Genomic DNA, 21,200 nt, shown 5'->3' with positions numbered 1-21,200 from the left:
TTTCTGTTCAACGGTCACTCTATTGTTTTGTTGTTGTGTTTTTTGTGTGTCGGCGGCGTGTGTATCGCATTCGCATCGAATCGAATCGAATTAAATCGAAATCAAATACAAATATAAGCATTTAAATCCGCGAGGTGCCAACAATGTTTTAGGCGCAGCCGCGCTTTTTATAAAAATTAATCAATTATAAAAAACGCATTAAGTGGAAAAGGTGATAAGCGTGCAGAAAATAAAGGCAGAAAGGAAAGAAATTCCAATGCAGACGAACCCTTTTGCATTGGGAAAATGTATAAATAATAAAAGTGAAGATAAGCGCGCAAAATAGCGAATCAGGCGCTAAAAAGGAGAGCCAAAGAGCGAGATAACGAAAAGCCAGATAAACAAAAGTCTTACAGACACATGGAAACAATTCTTCAATAAAAACAAGCCCGTTTTTTTGTTGCTCTCTTTTTTTTTTTTTTGCAATATGTGTTTACATGTGCTGCGTGAGCAGGAAAATGGCCTTTTCCTACTTCGAACGATGTGTGAAAATTGGCCTTGCCTATATTCCATACATCTTCTTTTTTTTGTTTACCAATTTCGATTTGTTTCGATTTCGCAGCATTTCCTGCGAAACACACACAAACACATATTGCAAAGGAAACAGAGGAAAAGAGAAAGAGATAGACCGCAGACACATGGCTATTTTCTTCTCCTTTACATCTTCCGCTCTCCTTTGCTCATCTCTTCACCCCCCGCAGTGCAATTTCAGAGGTCGAAAACAATACAGTAAATATCGGTTAAGGGCGAAAAAAGCAAAAAAGCATGGAAAATATGATATATTTCTTATTTATTGTTTCAATATTTCAAGGGTTTTTTTTTTAAACTTTAAAGTATAAAATGAAAACATTAAAAATGAACTGTGCGGAATGTTAATACTCCGTTTTAAGTTATTATCCTGTGAAACTGTCTTCCATCACCATAAAATATTAATAAAAATATATATTTTAAACTATTCAGTAAATACAGAAGAAATATGCAATAATTAATTTTAAACCGATTCCTTAAAGTCACTTGTAATCAAAAATATTGGAACATCAAAAAACCTTGTTTTTCCCTTTTTAAAAGTCAGCCTGCAATCCGAGAATTTCTTTGAGTCAAAACCATCTGTGCTATTAGTTCCTTTTCAAAAGGGGGCTGAAAACATAGTAAACGCAGGAGTTTGTTTTCACCGCTTTTCCCACCCTTGAGAGATTGCCGTTCTCTATTGTCCTCAAAAAAGAAATGAAACAAGTTCCTGAATGCAGCTTCCCCAACCATCAAACACCACCAACTATATCCAACTTTTGCAGCTGCGTTTTGGGGAACCAGAAAATTTATTAAACCATTTTTGTGACAACAGGTGCAACAGCTGCTTATATGTTCTCTTTTGTATTCCCATCCCTTGCAGTGATCCAAAAAAAAAAAAAAAAAAAACTAAAAGTGCTAATTAATAACCAGAAAAGTAAATAAATAAAGGAAAACAAATATCAAAAAATACACCACAACACAATAAGTATTAGTTAATCAAAGAAAATGGGAAAGCTGCTGAGCCTGCTGTCACGCGATGACTCGAATTGTTGCGCCGCCAAATCCTACGATGTCTTCCTGGATTTCGAGAATGCCGCGCCCACGGAAACGGAGCGAGAGGTCTACGACGAGGTGGAGCGAGTTCTCCGGGAATCGGAGGTGGTTCTCGAGGAGATACAGATCTATCGGGTGAGTCTCGCCGACTGGCCAAATGCGTCATTTACTCTGGGTTTAACCGCAAAGCCTACAACCGGTTACTAGGAATTCATTTAATAATTTCTATAGTTCGAAGCACTATTTGATTGAAATAATAGTTTATAAAGTTGTTCAGAGGGAGGGTATATATTATTTTAAAGATTTATTTGTAATTTTATTGCTGTGAAATATAAAAATTAGTATATATAGAAAAGGTTAAATCAGTTAAGAAATATTTTTAAAGGCAAACTTTTATTGATTGCCTTTTTTAACAGGAATTGTTTACAATTTGTGTTTGCCACTCTTCAAAGTTGTTTAAAGTAAAGAACAGAACTGATAATTTGAACAACTTGCTAAAAATAACAACAATCGCCGGGAAATAAACAGCAACAAAAAGAGCAATAATAAACGAGCAACAAATTGAGTATTTAACCTTTGGCAGGGTGAGAAAAGAGCCGCACTGAGCATTATCTTGCTGCCCAGTTTTTACTCTCTTTCAGTTGTGTTTCTTTAACCCTCTTTGGAGTAAAAATGTAAAATAAAATATATAAAATATATTTGCGGAACTGATATTTAATTTACGGGTAATAAAAACAAAGCAAATACCAAAAATAACATTTAAATTAGCATAACAAGAGTGGTTAATTATTATTAACCACTTAAATTGACATTCTAAGCACACCTTTTAGGATCCATTTATCGTACAAATATTTGTTCATAAATATGAATAAAATCAATCACTTAGAGCGAACATAATAAAAGTAATAATGGCTTTAAATAGTCGTATTACTCTCTGCAGCTGATAAGATTAACAACCCTGAAAAATAGCTATAAAGTCAACCGCATTTTCTAGTGGCTCCAATGTAAGCCTCTGCTCTCCTCATACGGAATACATAACTCTCCATGGGTCTCTTTAATGGTCTGACTCACGCACGTGCCCACATGATCCGATCCGGTGAGCGAGAAACGGACTTCTTTCATTATCATTGCTCCACTGACGTCATTAACCAACATTTGCCACCGCTCTTCACACTCTGTTGTGTCTCCAATTCTTCTCTTCGGGAAGAATTAGTCACCCCCCCGAATTCTTCGTTACTCACACAGAAAAAAAATTCTATGATGGATTTCTGATGATCATTCTCTTATCAAGTATAACTTGGTACTTAAAAAAAAAACAGATTACTCTCATTTGTCATATAGGAGTGGAGACTGGTTAATAATACTCACATCGAATAGATAAGAAATGTGTTATTAATATTATTTTTATCTTTGCTGCTGAAATTGTTAAGAGGTTTCGATCTTTGAAGGCTCTTATCAGAGTTCTTTTTTGACATTTTGTTCAGGAACTCATTAACATACATTTTTTTACTGTCAAAAAATAGATTTATTGAACACATAAAGATAAGATAATATTGCGGAATTTGTATCAATGGTATTTTTTCTTGTGCATTTGACCTTTTAGCGACAAATTCTATTTCACATTGGTGTGTGCAAAATTATTAATTGGGTTTCAGACGCTAAAAGACAACAAAAGCGGCGAGAAAAAGGGAAAGGGGCAAACTGAGGGGCGGGCGCAGACAAACAAATGTCAGGCCGAAAAGCTTTAATCAACGCAAATGAACTGGAAAATGTATACCAATGAGCTCATTTCCTTTCTGTTGACCCACTTAAATGGAGGGGAACCAAAAAGCAACAAAGACGACCTCGTCGAGCATTTAACCCTTATGGTTTTGGCTTTGGTGCAACCGATTCCCGTCGACCCTCTTGATATCTTTTTCTAGAACTAACCCAGAGGTATTTAAAATGCGCTTCATTTGCGGGCTGTGGGTTGCATTTTATTTTCATTGCAGTTTTTATTCGACTGCTCTGTGCGCGCGGTCTCTTTATTTTTCCGCTGCCCCGAAAATTGAGTGGGTGGCTTTTGGGTTGGAACCAACTGGTTGTCAAGGCAAGCAAACTGGTTGCGGAGTAGGTGATTCCCCCATCTTGCCACTTCTCAAACAAAAATACTTGGCCAGGCGCCAAAAGCTGGCAAAATGGCAAAAACTTCATGTTGTGTTTGGTTTTTTCCTTATTTTTTCTGTATTTCTTCTTACAAGTCGGTTGCTATAAATAGAATGAAAACTGCAATGAGTAAAAATCAAAGTTTTTCTCTTTCTCCGCTGGCATTTCTTGTTTCTTTAAATCAAGTTGGGAAATTAACAAAGCTTTAAAAAGCAATAAAAGTTAAATATAATAACTTTTGTTGACTTAAAAAGATCAAAGTAAATATTTTGATATTTTTGCTATTTTAATGATGTTATTTGTCAGGATTAAAGCTTTAAAATAAACTCGTCATTAAGTATCTTTAACAATTGTTCCCCTAGTACCATCATTGTACGAGTTTTCCTCTGTTATAATAGGCTTTTCTATCTGATTTATCAGTTGTTCACTTGTTCACTTGTTAGTGACGCTTTTGTCAAATATTGGCCCAGACTAGATACGGAATAAGAGGCGCCCATTGTGTGTGTGCGTAATAAACAACAAACAACACCAACAACAAGGTCAACAAAGGGCCACAAATAAAAATAATAGGGAAAAACCCCAATTTTAGTGCAACAACGATAATCATAATAATGATGCTTACGCATTCACCTGAAGAATGGTAAAAAAAAACAACAACAATAAACATCGTGTGGGTACTGTACAGATAAAAGTTTATTGGGTTTGTGGGACAACGTCACTGTAGTTTGATGAACTGCTTCGGAATATTATTAAATTATACAAATTGAGACATAAATATTGCGGTTTTCCATACCGCTGACAGATGAGGAGATAAGCTGACTATCGTCATAGAAAAACATATGTCGAACACATGGAGTAATCCAATACGCAACCTTGGATTCCTAAACCTCTATGGAAAACAAGTGCGAAGTACTCTATATCAGCTCGGTTTTTTGTGTGGTTTGAATTGTTTTATAATGTTTGATATGGCCCTACAGCCTCAGCCAAGAACAATTGAGTCATTATGTTATCAGTTTTATAGAGTTTTTAATTTATTCACAAATTTTGAGTCACCAAAATGTTTTTATCATCTAGCTCTTTGGTTTTCATGCTTAAAAAATGTTCTTTGTTGATGTAACTATTTTGAAATGTTGTTCATTTTAAGTTTATTTTGGACTAAGAAAATAATCATTTTAAGTTTAATTAATACATTTGTGGTGTTACTAATTAATTTCTTAAATAGTGACTCTTTTATTTATACTTCCCGCAGTTAAGTTTCCCTAACATGTGAATCACTTTAAATTGTATAAACCGAACATAGATATTTTCCCTGACAAACCTAGTCTATAACTTATTTCTCTTTCTCTGACCTAAAACAACTTCAAATTTCCCACCTAATAATATAATGATTTGTCATATTCCCCCATTTACAAGCCATTTTCCCCTCAAACTCAGTCACAGCTGCTTTCACTCACGAAGGGGGAGAAGCTCTACTCTACCAAAATGGATATACAAGCGACCCATTTAAAAGAGTGCTCCACATACGTGAAAAAAGAACGATTTAGCATCATATGAATATATATAAAAATATGCACATTTAAGTATTTAATGAGAGGGCCATCAAAGACAGAGAAGTTGTGTGGCAGTCAGAATAATCACAGAATCGGAATGAGCAGTCATTAGATAGAGCCCATACCTCCATACCGGCACTCCCACACCACCACCTCTTCCAGTTTCCATTCCACGAATAACTTAACTGATGTGCGCGAATGCAAAATCACAAAAAGCGACTGAGAGGGAAATAAAAGCCAACTTCCGGTTGGTCATTCGCTTGGTCAGTCGATATAATCGCTATAATGTTCGTGCCAGAGATCGGCATTTGAATATTATGAAATGATGATTCTGGGCAGTCTTTATAAATTTGTTTAATATAAAATGGGGATTATAAATACTTAATAATTAGTGCTAAAATATGCCATAAAATAATACAATATATTATCTTTTAGTTCAGTGATTCACTATAACACATTGCTCATTTTAATTTAACCCCATACATCGCTTTAGAAAATGTTTGATTTTATTACACCATCAAAAAAGGCTTCAAAATGTATTAAAACCAAACGTTTTGTAATTAACAATTGACCACTAAAAGCTCAATTTAACTAAAATAGGAAATCAATAATGGCATTTAGCTTTTCCAAACCTCTTTTCATAGTTTATACCTTTCCAGTGTGTGTATTCCTGCTTCTTAAACCACAAATTTCAATTTCCCCCAAAAATAGAGAAACCACAGACATAAACAACGCTGAAAGTATAAACAAAAATTTCAAACATTTTAAAGGTCAGCAATTTAATGAATTTATCATTTCCAACAGCAGCCCTCTTAAAACTAAACTTCCGCATTTGTAAAATTTTGTAAACATTTTTCCTAAAATGTAGGCTAGTACACCCCATAAAGGGAACCCCCCGAGGTTTTATTTTACAACCACATCGTAAATTACGTCCCAAAGCAGTTAGATTTGATTTCGTCATTTCTAACCTTTATTGTCCAAATTAGTCGCAGTTAAAATTGAAATTCATCACTCATTGCATTTCACTTTTCCAAGTCCGTTTGGGGTTTGGTTGGCCATTTCCAAATTGTTTATTGCTTTAACGTTAAAATACTTATTTATTTTTCGTATTTCCGACGTCATCAACTACAAATCAATTGCGCCCAAAAATAGAGAAAATTCGAAAAGTAAACAGATCGAAGTAAATTAAAGTGTGCACACATTTAAAGTGTAAAGCTCAATGAGGAATTTGTTTCAGCCAAACAACCACGTCAAGTATCATTTTCTCGGCATTTTGAGTGCACTTTAAAATAATTTTTTTTAATGATTTTTGAGGTGCTTGGGAAGTGGGGCCAAAAATTGTGGCATCGCCTACACAGTTGCGACATACTAAAGTGCGTTTTAAAATTATACCATAATTAACAAAAATATTGCATATATATGAAGAAAAATAAATTACATTTTAAATTACACGTGCTTGGCATTTTAAGTTTGTTTTTGTTTTCATAAATACATTTTGTTATTGTTATATTGGCTATGAAACGGACTGTCTTTGCATGACACATTTTTGTGATTTATTAAAATGGCACTGAGCTGATTTCATTTAACCGAATTTAATTTAATTGAATAACGCCCCCAGGATCATTTTGTTTATATAGAATATTTCTTTTTTAGTTTTGTTTTTTATAATAGATAAAACCACAAATTAAGCTAAGCCTTGAAAATTCATTTTTTATGGATGTCTAGGACAGGATTAGCAACGTTCCACCATTCGTCAATGGCTCTAACCATGCTGTTAATGCCATTTTAAATACAATTCTTGTTAAAAGTGGCTTTAAAGATGTCGAGTGACCAATTTACGACTTCTGAGGAAGGTCTACGACCGTGTCTGAGTCCCTTTAAGCTGCTTAGAAACAGAGACGGAGTGCAAAGTGCAACGACAACGAGACAGCATTTCAGCTCAGTTTTTACTGCCGGCGTCTGTGCAGAAATACTCGTATATTTACTTTATTTTATAACTTTTTTATGGCCAACTGTTTGCCATCTCCGTTTATGCTTGTAATTTGCACAAAATAAAAAAGTATCTCGTGCCTGAAGAAAAGTGTTGCATTTTTTCTGGAATTCCTGTAATTTTTTTGATTTATTTCCCAGCTTTTCTTTTGTCAATTAAAATGCCAACAGCAACAGAAGTTATTTCATTTTTTATTCACATGCTAACCCAATTTTTGAACAGCTGTTTATGAGAGAGTTTACAGTAGTAGTGGTGATATTGGAATGGATTTTTAATCGATATAAAAGCCCCAACCTCTCGTGACTGACAAATGTGATTTACTCGCCTTAATTGAGAACGAGGGAGTGACATGTGTGTGTGTTGGTAAATGGGAATGCCATAGCTCTTTTTCCTTTTCCGTCTGCCAATTTCCCAGAATTTTCCCCTGGGGGACATTGACATTTGTTTGGCTGCTCGGATGATGTGCGTCAAACTTGGGTTTCCGATAAGGGAACTGCTGTCGATAATTAAATGCAATCATTTAGCATATCGTTCGGTTTGTTGTTTTACGAATTCAGAGACGTAGTGCTGCAGGGGTTATTCTGAAGACTGAAAGAGTGAAGAATACTTTTTATGATCCATAATGGTCCAAAAAGTTTATCGTTTCTGATTGGGAACATATAACTGAAACCCAAGCTTAAAGCTTTTCCTTTTAAAATATGATTTATCCTATTAAGCGTAGGTGAAAAATCCCTGGAAAATGTTTACGATAATTCCCCGACTTCTTTGAACCTTCCATGGCCCATTATGCCTCTCTCTTTCGCTCACCTGACATTGATAATGCCCAGGTTTATCTTATCTTTATGGCAATCGCTGGCATTGTTGTAATTGCTGCTGTTTTTTCCGACTCTTTTTTTTTACTGTTGGGGCTTCGATTATCTTGATGAATTATGCCTGTGCTCGTGACAAGCAAAAGCGCCAGAAACCCTTGAAATAATAAACACATTCGCACATTTAAATGTAAATGGTAATTAAGTTTACAACTCACGCACCATAAGAGTTTGAATAAAAGTTGAGTTTAAAAGTTATTTAACTTTAATTTCATTATTCCTTAAGCTCTTACTGATTTACAGCCGCTGAGTTGCTGCTGCTCTACGATATAGTGTGTAATGACCAAATATGTCGCAGAGATGACTTTCATTGGAAACCATAATCATTTGTGATTTACGCAATATCGAGAGGCTTTAGATAATCTCTATTTATAAAGTGCTACCTCAACTGTAAGTGATCTTTCTTAATTGTTAAATCCTATTGTTCAGCAAATGATGCACAGCATCGTCGCATTCTTGTGAAAATTAAAAGGCAAACTTGCCTCTCACCTCTGGCTGTCTTTTTCTATCCCTCTCAGTGGGTCATCCTGTCTCTGTCCCTCAACAAAAGCCCCAGTCAACAACGATCGTTCAGATTGAAAACTGTGACTCACAAAAGCCATAGTTGCGAGTTCTTGTCCGAGTCAGCAGTTTTACAAGTGTAACGCAACAGCGGCAACATCAACAATAACAAAGAGTTTTGCAAGGCATACACTGGGGAAAAGTTGGAAGAAAAAGATGAGGTTTCGGAAATATAAATTGTCAAAAATGCGATTTCAGTTCAGAAATATTTCTTTAAATCTCAATTAATATTCTCATTTCCCATTTTTTTATATTTACAAAAATATTTATTAATTATTATTCATTTCTTTTATAGAGATTAAATTCTCATCTCCTGACTGTCTGCAAATGAACATCATTAATTTCTTTTTATTCATGAATTATTATAATATATATATTTAATATATACATAAAATGACAAAACATCTCAAATGAGTTACATTTTTTAGATTAGACATTTATGAAGTGAAATATTTTGAATAGACTTTCATTAAAGTCATTTAATCAAGGGAACGTCTGAGTCAAGTTTTAAAATTGTGGGGAATGAAATGAACTTTAATAAAATTCAACTTAGTCATACAATTCTGAAATCTTAATTTAAATAGAAAAAAGTTAGATTCCAAGAAACGAAGCCCTTTTAATGGTAAATTTGTAAACCGAGTTTCCGTAAGTGTATGTATTTATTATGTTTGCTGATATCCGAGTTTGATATAGGATTAAAACTGTGGCTAAGTTTTCTTTTCTCTGTTTGGACATGGAATTATTAAGTTGTTCTCGTCAGCGGAAGGCGCTGTTGGAAATTATGAAACATTTATGATTATGTTAGTCATCTTGAGTGGCGCTATGAGAAAATTGTAGACTGCAATTGTCATCGTTGGTTGTCATTGTTGCAGTTGCAATGTTTTTTTTATATATACCTTTAAATATTTTAGTATTGTCATGACTGGCGACAGAGTGTCTGTGGGTTCAGCTTCCTTTGTTCTGGCCTGCGCTTTCGTTTTCTGTTTTTATCATTCGACTCCTTCCTTTATTGTTAAAATAGAAAAAATTATGAGAAATTACCAGTCATCAAAGAGTTTTCGCTCTTTCTCTCTCTCTGGGAAATTGTTTTGGCCTTTTAAGTTCTCGGAATTCATTTGCATTGGTTTGTGGCTTGCTAATTTTATCGTTCGTCTGTTTCTTTGAAAATATTTTTATATATTTTGTCATTTTTTTTTGTTTGATTGCGATTCATTCATTCATTGATTCATTTCAACGTGATGGGAATTCGAATCCGGCGCTTTGATGATGCAAGCAAAGCACAGGGAAATTAGAAAAGCGCAGTCGTTTTATTTTTATGGAAATGAAAATGTCAGCAAAAAAAATGTTTGGCATGTCTGTCCTCTCACTGGGGATCACTGTTTGTTGTTAAACACATTGCAAGAGCTGTAAACAACTTCTGTGGCATCCATGAAAACATTTCCATTTAGCAGCTGCAACACCCACACTTTTCCGGCGGCTCCCTTACCCCCTACCCGTTTTGAAAAACGCATGACATCAACCATTTTATAGCGTCACGCGTTTCCATTGTGGGCGAAAGTCCAACAGCAAGTCGGAGTTGCACTTTAGCGCCACTTGGCTTGATAAACAGTTGCACAAGGGGAAATTTTAACGATAAAACTGCATAAATATATTAAAAGCAGCTTTTTCTTACATCAAGGTTTATTGTTTTTTACTTTATGATGGTTGATGCACTTTCATTGGGTATTAAAAGCTTACAGAAACTTACAGAGTTCTGATATGGACCCTTAGAACCCTTTCTTACCCTATCAGCTATTCTGTTTTAAGTTAAGGTCTTGATCTAGTACTTCCACGTCTCCAAAGATAGTGTTTCTACTATAAGCTCTATAATTTTCTCTCCGTGTTTTGTCTCCACGATAGATCTGCAGCTTAGAGCAGGTTCCTAGTTAAGAGTGAGTGTGTGGGGGGCTACGATTAAAACACGATCATGTTCGCTAATGCTAAACAACACTGTCAAGTGTCATTGGCAATTATCTAGGGCAGGCCATTCTCTCTTCATTTCTGCATTTCCGCATTGCTGCCTCTAATTTCATTTTCAATTAAAATCAAAAAAAAAGGAACACTGCCATTCTGCGGCAGATGCAACACTCGCCAAAAGTTAATTAACTATTCATCTAAGTGTAGCTTTGTGGTTATGTGTGGTTAGCATTGTTAGTGGTTCTCAGCTTTTTTGCTGCTTGATGGAACAAATGAAACGCTGACTGATTGCGCTTTTATGCTGCTTGATGAGAAGACGGGCAAGTGTTAATTAAACCCCAAACTAGAAACAGTTACAAAATGAAAAACGGTTCTTCGCTTTATTATGATTTCTTTTCATCTGAGCAAGCAAGTATGAGTGCATGTAGGAAAAAGTCTTACAAGTTCAAGTTTGTTGTGGCTGTGGCTGTGCTTGTGGGTGATTTTCTTTCTTTGGTTTTTCTCATTTCATTTCTTGGTAAGAACGAACGCTCAAGCAGATAGCACGTGCCTTCCAAATGGAGCACATCCATCGTGTATATGTAAAGACGGGATGCGGTGGTGAATCAACACAATTGCTCACTGGACAGGAGATGCAATGCGGGGTCTCGATCCCGTTTCATGTGACTTCAGTTTAAGTTTCCCTGCAAACACCTACGCCTTTTGTTCTTTTTCTTTTTTTTTTTTGCTTCTGACATGCACATGACACAAGATAAAATGCAGGCGACATCAGCTGAAAACGGCTGTGAAAATGCAGAGACTTTGGTATTGAAAAGTATTTAAGTACCCTTGCATATTCAGGGAAAATTTAAAGGAGAAACCAAGTTTGTTTTATTTACTTTTTAAGTTTTTAAAACCCATTAGTGGGCTTCTGATTTTAGTAAGACTGACAAATTTAAATTTAAAAATCTTTCCATTCGCAACAAATTCTGAATATTTGTGTACCATCAATTATTATTCCCCCATCGCAAGGGTAAACTGCCGCCCTTAATCATAATGCCACCCGCAAGGGTAATAAACAAAAGTGAGCTGCCTAACGATACTTGGCCATATGTGAGGGAAACCCCAAGTATTCCTTCTCTTCGTCGAAAATCTCAGCTTGCAATCTCCTCTGGTATGGAATGCTAGTAAACAAGAAGAGTACGCCCACACAGGCCACGTTTATTTCAAAACCATATACCAACCAGAACCAAGTCAAAGGAGATGTGAGCAGACCAGGCCAGAACCATTTCCGTTGCATGACCGTGTGCTTGAGAGTCCTTAGAGAGTCACTGGCGTAAACGAGACAATGCCGCTGAATGAAATGGGAATGTGCACTGGAAAAATGGGACTTAAAATAAGATCTTGGATAAAGTGGACAAGTTGAGTTCTAACCGCACTAATAATTTTAGATTAAATCTTTCAAAGTTCTAATAAAATAGTTTACTAAACGACCATTAAAGTTATTTTCTTTATCACTGAAGAATGTGTTAAAGAATTTTTAAAGATGTTTTTATTTCATTGCTTTCTGTGTAAAATGGACCACAAAGTCCAAGTCAACGACAGCCATCCTCATCCCCTCCCAACTTGTATTTCTTTTTTATTCTTTTTTTTCACAACTCCCCCTCACGTTTTGTTTACTTGTTTGTGCGCGTTAAACATTCTGGGATGCTTCAAGTGCAGCAGCCAAGGACATAAGATCTTGACTTACAGACAGGTGTAAATTATGTAGAGTGAAAAGAAATGCCAGCACAGAGCCCGAGAGCGAAAACAAAAGCCAAAGCATCACAGATGCAATGTTTGCTCGTTTCTGGCTGCAGACAGTTGCGTTCTTATTATTATGATTATGCCAAAGTACTCATGGTAGAATACTTGGAAATGAGGGCCTTCTGTACTACTACAGTTGGAGAAAATGTTGTGTTTTATATATATATTTCATTTTTGGGGATTAAGGTTTGATTTGTCACATAATTAATCGGTAGTTCTATATAAAAAATCTTTTAAGATGTTCAGACCTTGAAGAGTATCCCCTTTTGTCAACAAATATTCTTCCTTAACTTTATACTTCAAACTCGTTTAAACAAAAAATTAGTTAAGTTTCTTAAGTATAATCTTTCAGTGTTGCTCTGCATTTTGCCTTCAGTCTGAGTGTTTGTTGATATGCGCAGCGATTTAATTATAAACACACAACACGTGCTATATACCTTTAGATTACGGAGAGGTGTGCAAACCAAAAATAACACTCGCTTACTTCTTTATAGGAGATACTCACACTCTGATACACCGAGCTTGAACTTCGCAGCCCACTGAGCTGTGCGTAACTCGAATGTGGTTTTAATAGCGGAGTTTTAGGTCGAATCAGCCGGGGACGGGGCTGGCTATATTTAATTCTATTTAATGTATGCCAATATGGTATAATCGGGTGGGCACGCAAACACCATCATATGGTGGTATATAATTATCTAATTATGTTGCTTGTTGTTTGACCAAAAGATGTATAGGAAAGCCATAATTAAGTTAGCCAAGTATGAGAGTTGACTGATGTTAAAGTTGGGGAATAACACATAATGTCTTCAATAGCTGTTAGTTACATTAAATAGACTTTATATAATATTTTCTAAATGCTTTATTATAAAATTAAAGAGTTTTAGTTTAAGCAAATGTCTATAAATATTTATCCGAAACCTAAATACTTATCTTTACTATTTTTGAGGCACTTTTTGAATGCATTTCTCCGTAAGTTGCTATTCCTAGTAAATCATTAACTGAAATTAAACAACACTTTTGGAATTCCTGATAAAAGTTTAAACTTTTAAGGCGAATTTTGTATTGAGAACTAAATAACTTCCTGCTGGCATGTGTAATTTTCAAGATAGGAATGCCTTTGTTTAAGATTAGCTTCATCAGAATTTAGCAGCTAGTTTAGAAAGTTGTTTCTTCTAAAAGTTATTGACGTTGAAAATAATTATAAGAAAATGTAAGTAATAACCAATAACAAATAATATTGCACTTTCTTTCTCTAACTTAACTAATACCAACCTAAATGGCAGTTTAAAAATAATATATTTTCTGGCATTATTAGCCACTTAAAATGTATTTGAAAAACGCCAAAAGACCTCAATTGAAATAATCAACGCCATTTGCTGATTTTGCTGAGTACAAAATGAACTCTTAACATCATGCAATGACCGTTCGTTAGCTCCAGTTTCCCGGTGCCGTGTGTGTTTTTCCTTTACTTTTTTTTTTTTTTTTGTATTTTATAATTTTTGTAGATCATAAAGCATCGATAAAAATCGCTGCGCCCGGTCAATGCACGCGGCTTTCGACGTCGTTATTGTTGCATGTGCCGCAGAAATAAAGACGCAGAGTTTTCCTCGATGAAAACTAGCCGGCCACAATGGCTCACAGTTCGCTGATTGTAATAAAACAAATGCCTGAAATGTGGTCGGTCAGCAGGCATAGTTTTTTTTTAGAGGCCAGTAAAAAACCACAGGAAAAAAGTGCACTCAGGAAAAAATGGGTTATTGGGGGTATAATAAATATTTACTATTGATTAAGAAAGATAGCTAAACTACCAAAAAAAATCGTATTTATCTTCCCAATTTTTAACCGAAATTACAAATTAAAACAATGAACTGGATGAAATTTCTACAATTTTCTACAGGATTCCAATAGTTTTTAAGTGTAACAAACGTTTACGACTCTCGCATGCCAAACTCACATTTAGTCCAGTTTCGTAGTCGAATGTATTGACTGACGTTTTTTTTTTCCTTCTTAAACTTTACAGGGTGCCGGCAAGGAAATCCGAGAAGCCATCGCCGATCCATCCCCGGAGGTGACGGGCAAAGCCTGGGCGGCGGTACTGCCACTGGTCGATAAGCTGAAGCGCTGCTATGAGCACTCCATGGAGCTGGACAAGATTGTGCCCAAACTGCTGGGCCAGCTGGTGGGCGGCAAACTCAATCCGACACAGCATCTGGAGACCCAGCAGGCGCTGGTCAAGCAGCTGGCCGAGATCTTGGAGTTCGTGCTGAAGTTCGATGAGTACAAGGTGAGTGAGTTGCTTTGACAGCTGGGTGTTACAAGCTCCATGGTCCATATTTGGCGGTACAGCGCCCACCATGTTAACCCATTAAGTGTTAGTGAGGGGAAAAACCGAACATTACATTGTTTGCGTATGACAGTAGAATTTTAATGAGAATTTATGGGTTATGTATTTTATTAATAATAATTCTTCGGGCAATGGATTCTATCAAAGGCCAGTATTTTAGGAATATTTGTTAATCAAACTTTGTATTACTTCTGTAATGTGTTAAACGAAATATTTGCATAACTTTTTGGCAGACTGGAAATTTTTGTAAATCATTGCACATACCAAAAACTAAAGAGATGCAAACTGAGGCAACACCTCAGTCAAGATTTAATTGATTTTATCTCCATCTGTTTACTGAGTTATTAGTGGGTTAAATTCTGTCTTCTTCACTGCCTGTTTGTCTGTTTGTTTACCTTATGTGGGCGATGTCTGACGACTGGCAAGCCAAAGCAAAGCAATATCTAAAAGCCAAGTCAAATGAAGCCAAACCAAGTCCCACTGCCAACTCATTGTGCGCGTGGTTGCATTTTTAATTGACTGACTTTTTTGCTTGCTTGCCGTCTGCCTGGTTGACTGACTGACTGACTGAATAACTGAATAACTGACTGACTGGCCAAGACGACTAGCGCGTGCCTCGGCCCATTGATGAAAAATCTTTCAGGCCATCCATCCGTGCATTCATTCGAGCCACAGTGGAGCATCGGAGGCACTTACGCACACGCAAGCCAAATGGCCCACGACAAAAGACCGATGGCCGGATGAAGTTGTAAAATGAATAAAGCCGGCACCGGTGGCCCAAACAGCGGTGGTCAGCTGAGTAGGGCAACTTGGGTTTTTAATAACAATATTTTGAATAATATATTATTAAAAAGAATATAATTTTAGGAGAGTTATAGTGAGATCATGTAAAGTATATGTAGTATTTCGAAGTATAGGTGTTCTCTGAAACCAAATAGCAGTATTTAGATACTTATTTTACCTCAAGTGTTAACCATAAACAAAAGCCTGAAATATGCGAACAAATGTATCCGCACTGGGTTAAAATCTTATCTACAAACACACCACTTTCTGTGTTGGCAGTTGAATATGTCGGCTTTTTGTCCGGAGCCAAACAAAATCGATTTGGTTAATGGGAAATCCCTGTGAATGGCGCATTTCCCATGGCTCGCTTCCGTTTTGGCGAAACTTTCATCAAATCGATCCGGGGGGAGCAGAATGTACTAGAGGAGTAAAGGGAGAATGGAGGGATCTAGGACATTTGGGAGGTGTAGGGATGGATGGATGGATGGATGGCCAAGTCATCGGCATCGTCGTCGGCTTCTACTCTCTGATGTCTAAGTGTCTGCAACTTTGTGCCCCCAATGATAATGATGATGTTGATGATGGCAAAGGCGATGATAATAGTACCTATGATGATGATGTTAAACGCTGTAAACTGCACGTTCATTGTGTGCTCAAAGTGTCAGCTGCCTGGTGGCTCACACAGATATATATATCAATGTAAAAGTTGTGTACGAGTATATAGACCAGACGTGCTTCCCAAGCTACTTCCGTTCCTCAATAAAGAGACCCCATTGTCTTTTGGCTTTTGTTGCTTTTATTTCCAGTCAGCCGCAAAGTATGCTGCACAATTTATTGACTTTGGTTGTAACTGGCTTCGTTTTAATGTCGAGTTTATTGCGAAAAATCGTCTGAAATCGAGAGGCACTTACTTGCAGTGTGTTTGTTTGGTGTAAGGTGTATATGGGCTAGAGGAAGTTTTACAAAATTAAACTGAAACTAAACCATAAACAAGGTTTTATTGCTTTTTTCTCTCCAAGAGTTTGGATAGGGATAGGGACTGGGATAGTCGATTGGATAACAAATTGAAAGTAGTTTAGGTATAAAGTTATATTTTGGCCATAAATGAGATATTTTAGATCTATAGTTCCTTTGGAATTATATTGATATAATTTGCTTACCTTCCTTCTTATGGTAAACCATTTATATTCAAAGTGGGAAGAACCCTCTCAATCCCTTTCAAGCAAATATTTACTTATATGTTGACTTTTCAGCAGCTGCATCTTAATCTTTATCGGTTGCAATTGATCTGGCCAGAATACAGACAAAATTGTTTTCTTGGCACGCTTTCAAAAGGCTAATGGCTCTTGAGGGGATTTATTCAATTTGGCTTATGTACAGATTTAAATTCACACAGTTTTTCCTTACTTCTCATCGAAATCTTCACTGGTATTGTAAACTGGCTGCAGGCGTCGTGGATATTTACGCAAATATTCCGCATAATGTTGGGCATATTTGGTTTGAAATTCACGACGCTGCCAGGGTTGAGCCGGTTCATAAAAGTTTTCATTGTTATTGTAGATATTTTGATAGTTATTTGTGGCCAGAGACCGGCTGCCACCAATTTGGACCACTTGCTCATCCTCATCGCGACGAGAAGCACTGGAATCTAGTTCTGAATTGGAGTGTGGATAGGGTTGAAGTTGAGGTGGAACAGATTGAGGATATTGAAGTGGGGGTGAGGGTGTAGTTTCCTGTTGTTGATAGTAATAGTATCCTGGTACATTGTTGTAATTGTGATTGGGAGCGCGTGTTGCCGGAAGCTCTTCCCTTCTCCAATTCGGATAGGGTTGCCTGTAGTAAGGTCCACCTCCATAATAATCATTATTTTTTGGATATTGCTGCTGTTCTTGGGCACTATACTGATTATCATTCACAATAATAGGCGATCCAGACCATATCGATTGCACTTCTGGTTGGGAATACGATTGGGCGTAGTTGGCTGTTGATTGAATTGCATAAGCATTGCCATAAGGTGATGCATACTGGGCTCTACCCCAAGCTACATCTATCATCATCAGGGCCACAAATGCATATAGCTAAAAATAATCATTAATAGATTAATCATCTCGGGTGTCGAATAATCTCGAGAAGCACTCACCCAGCTCTGGGAACTGCTCTTCACGATCCGTCCTGTTCGCGGCTTCATTTCAGACTGTTCAGAACGATTTATGCTAATAACGTATTTATATGAGGTTTCACAACAGCCACTCGGACACTATATAGTATAGTACAATATAGTATTGTATAGTAGTGCAAGATGTTCGTTTGTCAAGGTGATTGGATGAGCAACCCAACTTTACCTGACTCAAAATTTCGCGGCGGCAAATCTGTAAGGTATTCGTTTTTTTTTCTCACGCACGTTTTCGATGCAGCCCTGACAGCTTAAGTGCGGCTTGGTTGTTTTGGGCCTGGCCCGAAGTGGAAAACCGTTTGGCTGTGGCAGCACGGCCAATAGACAGCAGGCAGCAGGCAAATTGCGGTGTCACGTACCGCGTAATTAGTAATTAGATTTTCAAGTCAAACTTAATTAGAGGTTAACAAGAGCGAGTGTTGACAATAACTAATAGCTACAAAACTGGCTGCTTTGTGATATTGTTAGTAAAGCTGATTGCTATGAGTTTCATAACTTTCCCTGAAAATTCATAGATTTCAAAATAGGAGCTCATTTTATTTGTCTCAAAAAACTACAAACGTTTTCTTAAAAAGAGGGATCGATAAAAAGGGGATTAAATTGAGTTTTCATTCGGAATTTAGCTGGCTTGCTTTGCAAAGCCCATCAATACCTCTTATAAATTTGGGTGCAAGTGTAGGATAAAGAAAGCCCCATCACGTGGCACTGGAAGCTGGCTTAGGAATTCACCGCCATCATGGCAATCGTTAAACAATTGAGTTAAATGGGAATTTGGATCCCGCTGTTTGGCCACAGGCATTCCATGGCACGTACTATCCCGTGTCAAGTACTGGAAGGAAGAGAAAGAAATTTAATTGACCTTTGGATAAAAGTGCCTTTGGAATGCTTGGCACGTTATTTCGAAAATTAAGGAAAATTCTAAAAGTGCATTCTGTATGGAAAAAAATATCATTATGTTTTAAATTGAAAAATTAAATTTAAAAATGTGTTGAGAAGCTTTCATATGTTAAGAAAAATTATTCCAAAATTGTAAGCCTAAGTGCCACTAACCATTTTCTCTCTTATGGCGGACAAACTTTCGGGTGGCGGTGGATGGTTGAAGGGCTCCTTATTGAATATGTTTTCGCCACAGCATTTGATTAGATGGGCTGTTATTATATTCCTCGATCTAGCTTCGGATACATTTTGCGGTGTTTGGCGCAGCTTGTCCATCCACATGGTGGCCATTGTTTTGGAGCGAAAATCCAAAGGGCATATATTGCGCTCCAACTTCTCGATGTCCCTTTCGAATTCTTCGTCAAACTTGGTGACTTCTGGGTTTGGTTTTTTTGCTGTAGTGGATGTGTCATGCCTTGAATGATCCCGCTCCAATTCCTTCTCGCGGGCACGTTCCTTCTCCAGATCCTGTTTCCATTCTAGCTGACGTTGCTTTTCTAGCTCCTTTTCCCGTTCGACTTCCTTTCGTCGTTCCTGTTGCCGTTTGCGATCACGTTCTTGCTCATTTTTACGTTCCTGTGCTTGCTCTTTGCGTTCCTCGTCGCGCAACTTGCGTTCCTGGTCACGCGCCTTTCCTTCCTGGTCACGATCCTTGCGATCCTGATCTCGGCTGCTCTTGGATTTTGGCGCTTGGGAGCTGTCCATAATGTAGCTCCTCTGCCTGCGATCAGTCGGAATCAACATCCCAAAAAGTTGCTTTAAAAAATTAAAAACTATATTTAAAATTAACAATTTTATTGAACAAATTTAAATTAAATACCCCTAAATCCTGTTGTGTTTTTGTTGCTCATTTTGACGGATGTTTCAATACAAAGTGATAGGTGATTAGTAAAAAAAAAAAATAGGACTTGCGAATTTTCTATATATCAGTAAATTAACATAGTTTAACCATCTTTAATTTCAGATGAAAACACCCGCCATACAGAATGACTTTAGCTATTACAGACGCATCGTCAGCAGGCAGCGTGTTGATTCCACGGAGAACATGCTGGTCAGCACGGAGCTGGCCAACAGGATGTCTTTGTTTTATGCCCACGCCACGCCCATGCTCAAGGTGCTGAGCGAGGCCACCTCAAAGTTCGTCAATGACAATGCCGATGATGTCCAGAACACGACGGAAACGCTGGGCACCATGGCCAAGGTGTGCCTAAGGATGCTGGAAAATCCGTGAGTTGAAAACATTATTTACCAAATAAAATGAAAATATTGTAATAAATTCTCTATTCTTTGTTACAGAAAACTCCTGCAACAGATCGAGCGTGAGGACACGAAAATGTTGGTGCTACGCGTAATGGTCGGCCTGGTGATTCTCTATGACCATGTCCACCCAGAGGGAGCTTTCGTTCGGGGCGCCCACGTCGATGTAAAAGGGTGCGTCCGACTGCTGCAGGCACAGCCGGCCATCAAGGCGGAGCCGCTGCTCAACGCCCTGCGGTACACGACGAAGCATTTGAATGGGGAGAATACGCCGAAGAACATACAGCGCCTGCTGGCCGCATAATATCGGAGGGGATCGATGGGAGGAGAGTTCATTAACGTTAATTTCTATGTGTATGCGTATCGATTTAAATGGTTTTTACTTTTATTTATGTAATTAGTAGGCTTTTCTTGTATTATTTGTAAAAATTGTGAGCGAGTGTTGTGCTAGCAGGAGGCAGCCTCTAGTTTTATTTTTACCCCGTGTGCATTTCCAGCATTTGTTTCGTACTGTTTTAGACTCCAGCAGCCAGCCAGCCAGCCTCCACTTATAACGTATTGAAGTCGAACAAAGTGGAACGTATATATCAGCAGCAACAATATTTAGTTGATAATCTAGCCCTAATTTTAAGTAATGAAAAGAAACCCCAATTAACCTAACAACAAATTAGCGCAAAGTTTAAACTGATGGTTGAGAGAGATATGAAAGATAAATCCTAAATTTCACTAAAGCAGAGATTATACATATAAAAGAAAAAAAAATAAACACTTTTAAATCAAATCTAGAGTATTTTTTTGTACATGACGACGATGTGTAAAGATCTAAACAATGCATAAGTTAATTGATTACTAAACAAACGAATTGTACGAACTAAAATGCCTACACACAACTGAACCACAAGCAGAAAGCGGATGCATTTATAAGTATATATTTCCACGCCGTCAACTTTGATAAACGTATTTAAACAAATCTACAAAATAAACTCGAGCTGCGCAATAATAGTAATTTTTAAGATTTACAAATAGAAATAAAAGATTAATGAAATGGCAAAACTTAACGCATACGATTTGTACCAAAAAAAAACTGAAAAAAAAGAACAATGAAAATTCACACAAACTAAATAAAGATTTATATATGCGATAAGAATGAACAGAAACTGAAGAAAAAACTATAGAGAATGCTGAATCAAAATAAATATCACACAAAATCAACCATAAATTTGTTTGTTTTTATGAATATGGCTAGATG

At 36.9% G+C, this 21,200-nt stretch overlaps 3 protein-coding genes across 4 annotated transcripts; 1 reads left to right on the top strand and 2 right to left on the bottom strand.

Moving 5' to 3' along the window:
* The first annotated feature begins 9 nt into the window (after window positions 1-9).
* On the top strand, window positions 10-21,170 carry LOC108114350 (CYFIP-related Rac1 interactor B). 2 transcript variants are annotated; one of them, XM_017225291.2, is made up of 5 exons: window positions 10-211; window positions 1,430-1,737; window positions 14,479-14,742; window positions 19,659-19,921; window positions 19,991-21,170. In XM_017225291.2, exons 2-5 carry the CDS (start codon window positions 1,555-1,557, stop codon window positions 20,253-20,255), a joined length of 975 nt encoding a protein of 324 aa, XP_017080780.1. In that variant the 5' UTR covers window positions 10-211; window positions 1,430-1,554; the 3' UTR covers window positions 20,256-21,170. The 2 variants fall into 2 exon arrangements, with proteins under 2 accessions (XP_017080780.1, XP_017080779.1); XM_017225290.2 differs by having other exon boundaries at window positions 1,382-1,737.
* On the bottom strand, window positions 16,565-17,844 carry LOC108114353. Its single transcript, XM_017225293.1, has 2 exons — window positions 17,726-17,844; window positions 16,565-17,663 (listed from the first exon to the last, which is right to left on the bottom strand). Exons 1-2 carry the CDS (start codon window positions 17,771-17,773, stop codon window positions 16,989-16,991), a joined length of 723 nt encoding a protein of 240 aa, XP_017080782.1. The 5' UTR covers window positions 17,774-17,844; the 3' UTR covers window positions 16,565-16,988.
* LOC108114352 (intersectin-1) lies at window positions 18,261-19,551 on the bottom strand. Its single transcript, XM_017225292.1, has 3 exons — window positions 19,515-19,551; window positions 18,809-19,450; window positions 18,261-18,587 (listed from the first exon to the last, which is right to left on the bottom strand). The coding sequence occupies exons 2-3, from the start codon at window positions 19,436-19,438 to the stop codon at window positions 18,414-18,416; spliced, it is 804 nt and encodes a 267-aa protein (XP_017080781.1). The 5' UTR covers window positions 19,439-19,450; window positions 19,515-19,551; the 3' UTR covers window positions 18,261-18,413.
* Window positions 21,171-21,200: the final 30 nt, after the last annotated feature.

The sequence above is a fragment of the Drosophila eugracilis genome, unplaced genomic scaffold, assembly GCF_018153835.1.
Source record: "Drosophila eugracilis isolate 14026-0451.02 unplaced genomic scaffold, ASM1815383v1 contig_2154, whole genome shotgun sequence".
Taxonomy (NCBI): Eukaryota; Metazoa; Arthropoda; class Insecta; order Diptera; family Drosophilidae; genus Drosophila; species Drosophila eugracilis.
Note: the sequence above shows the minus strand (reverse complement) of the source record. Positions and strands in the feature narration are given on the sequence as shown.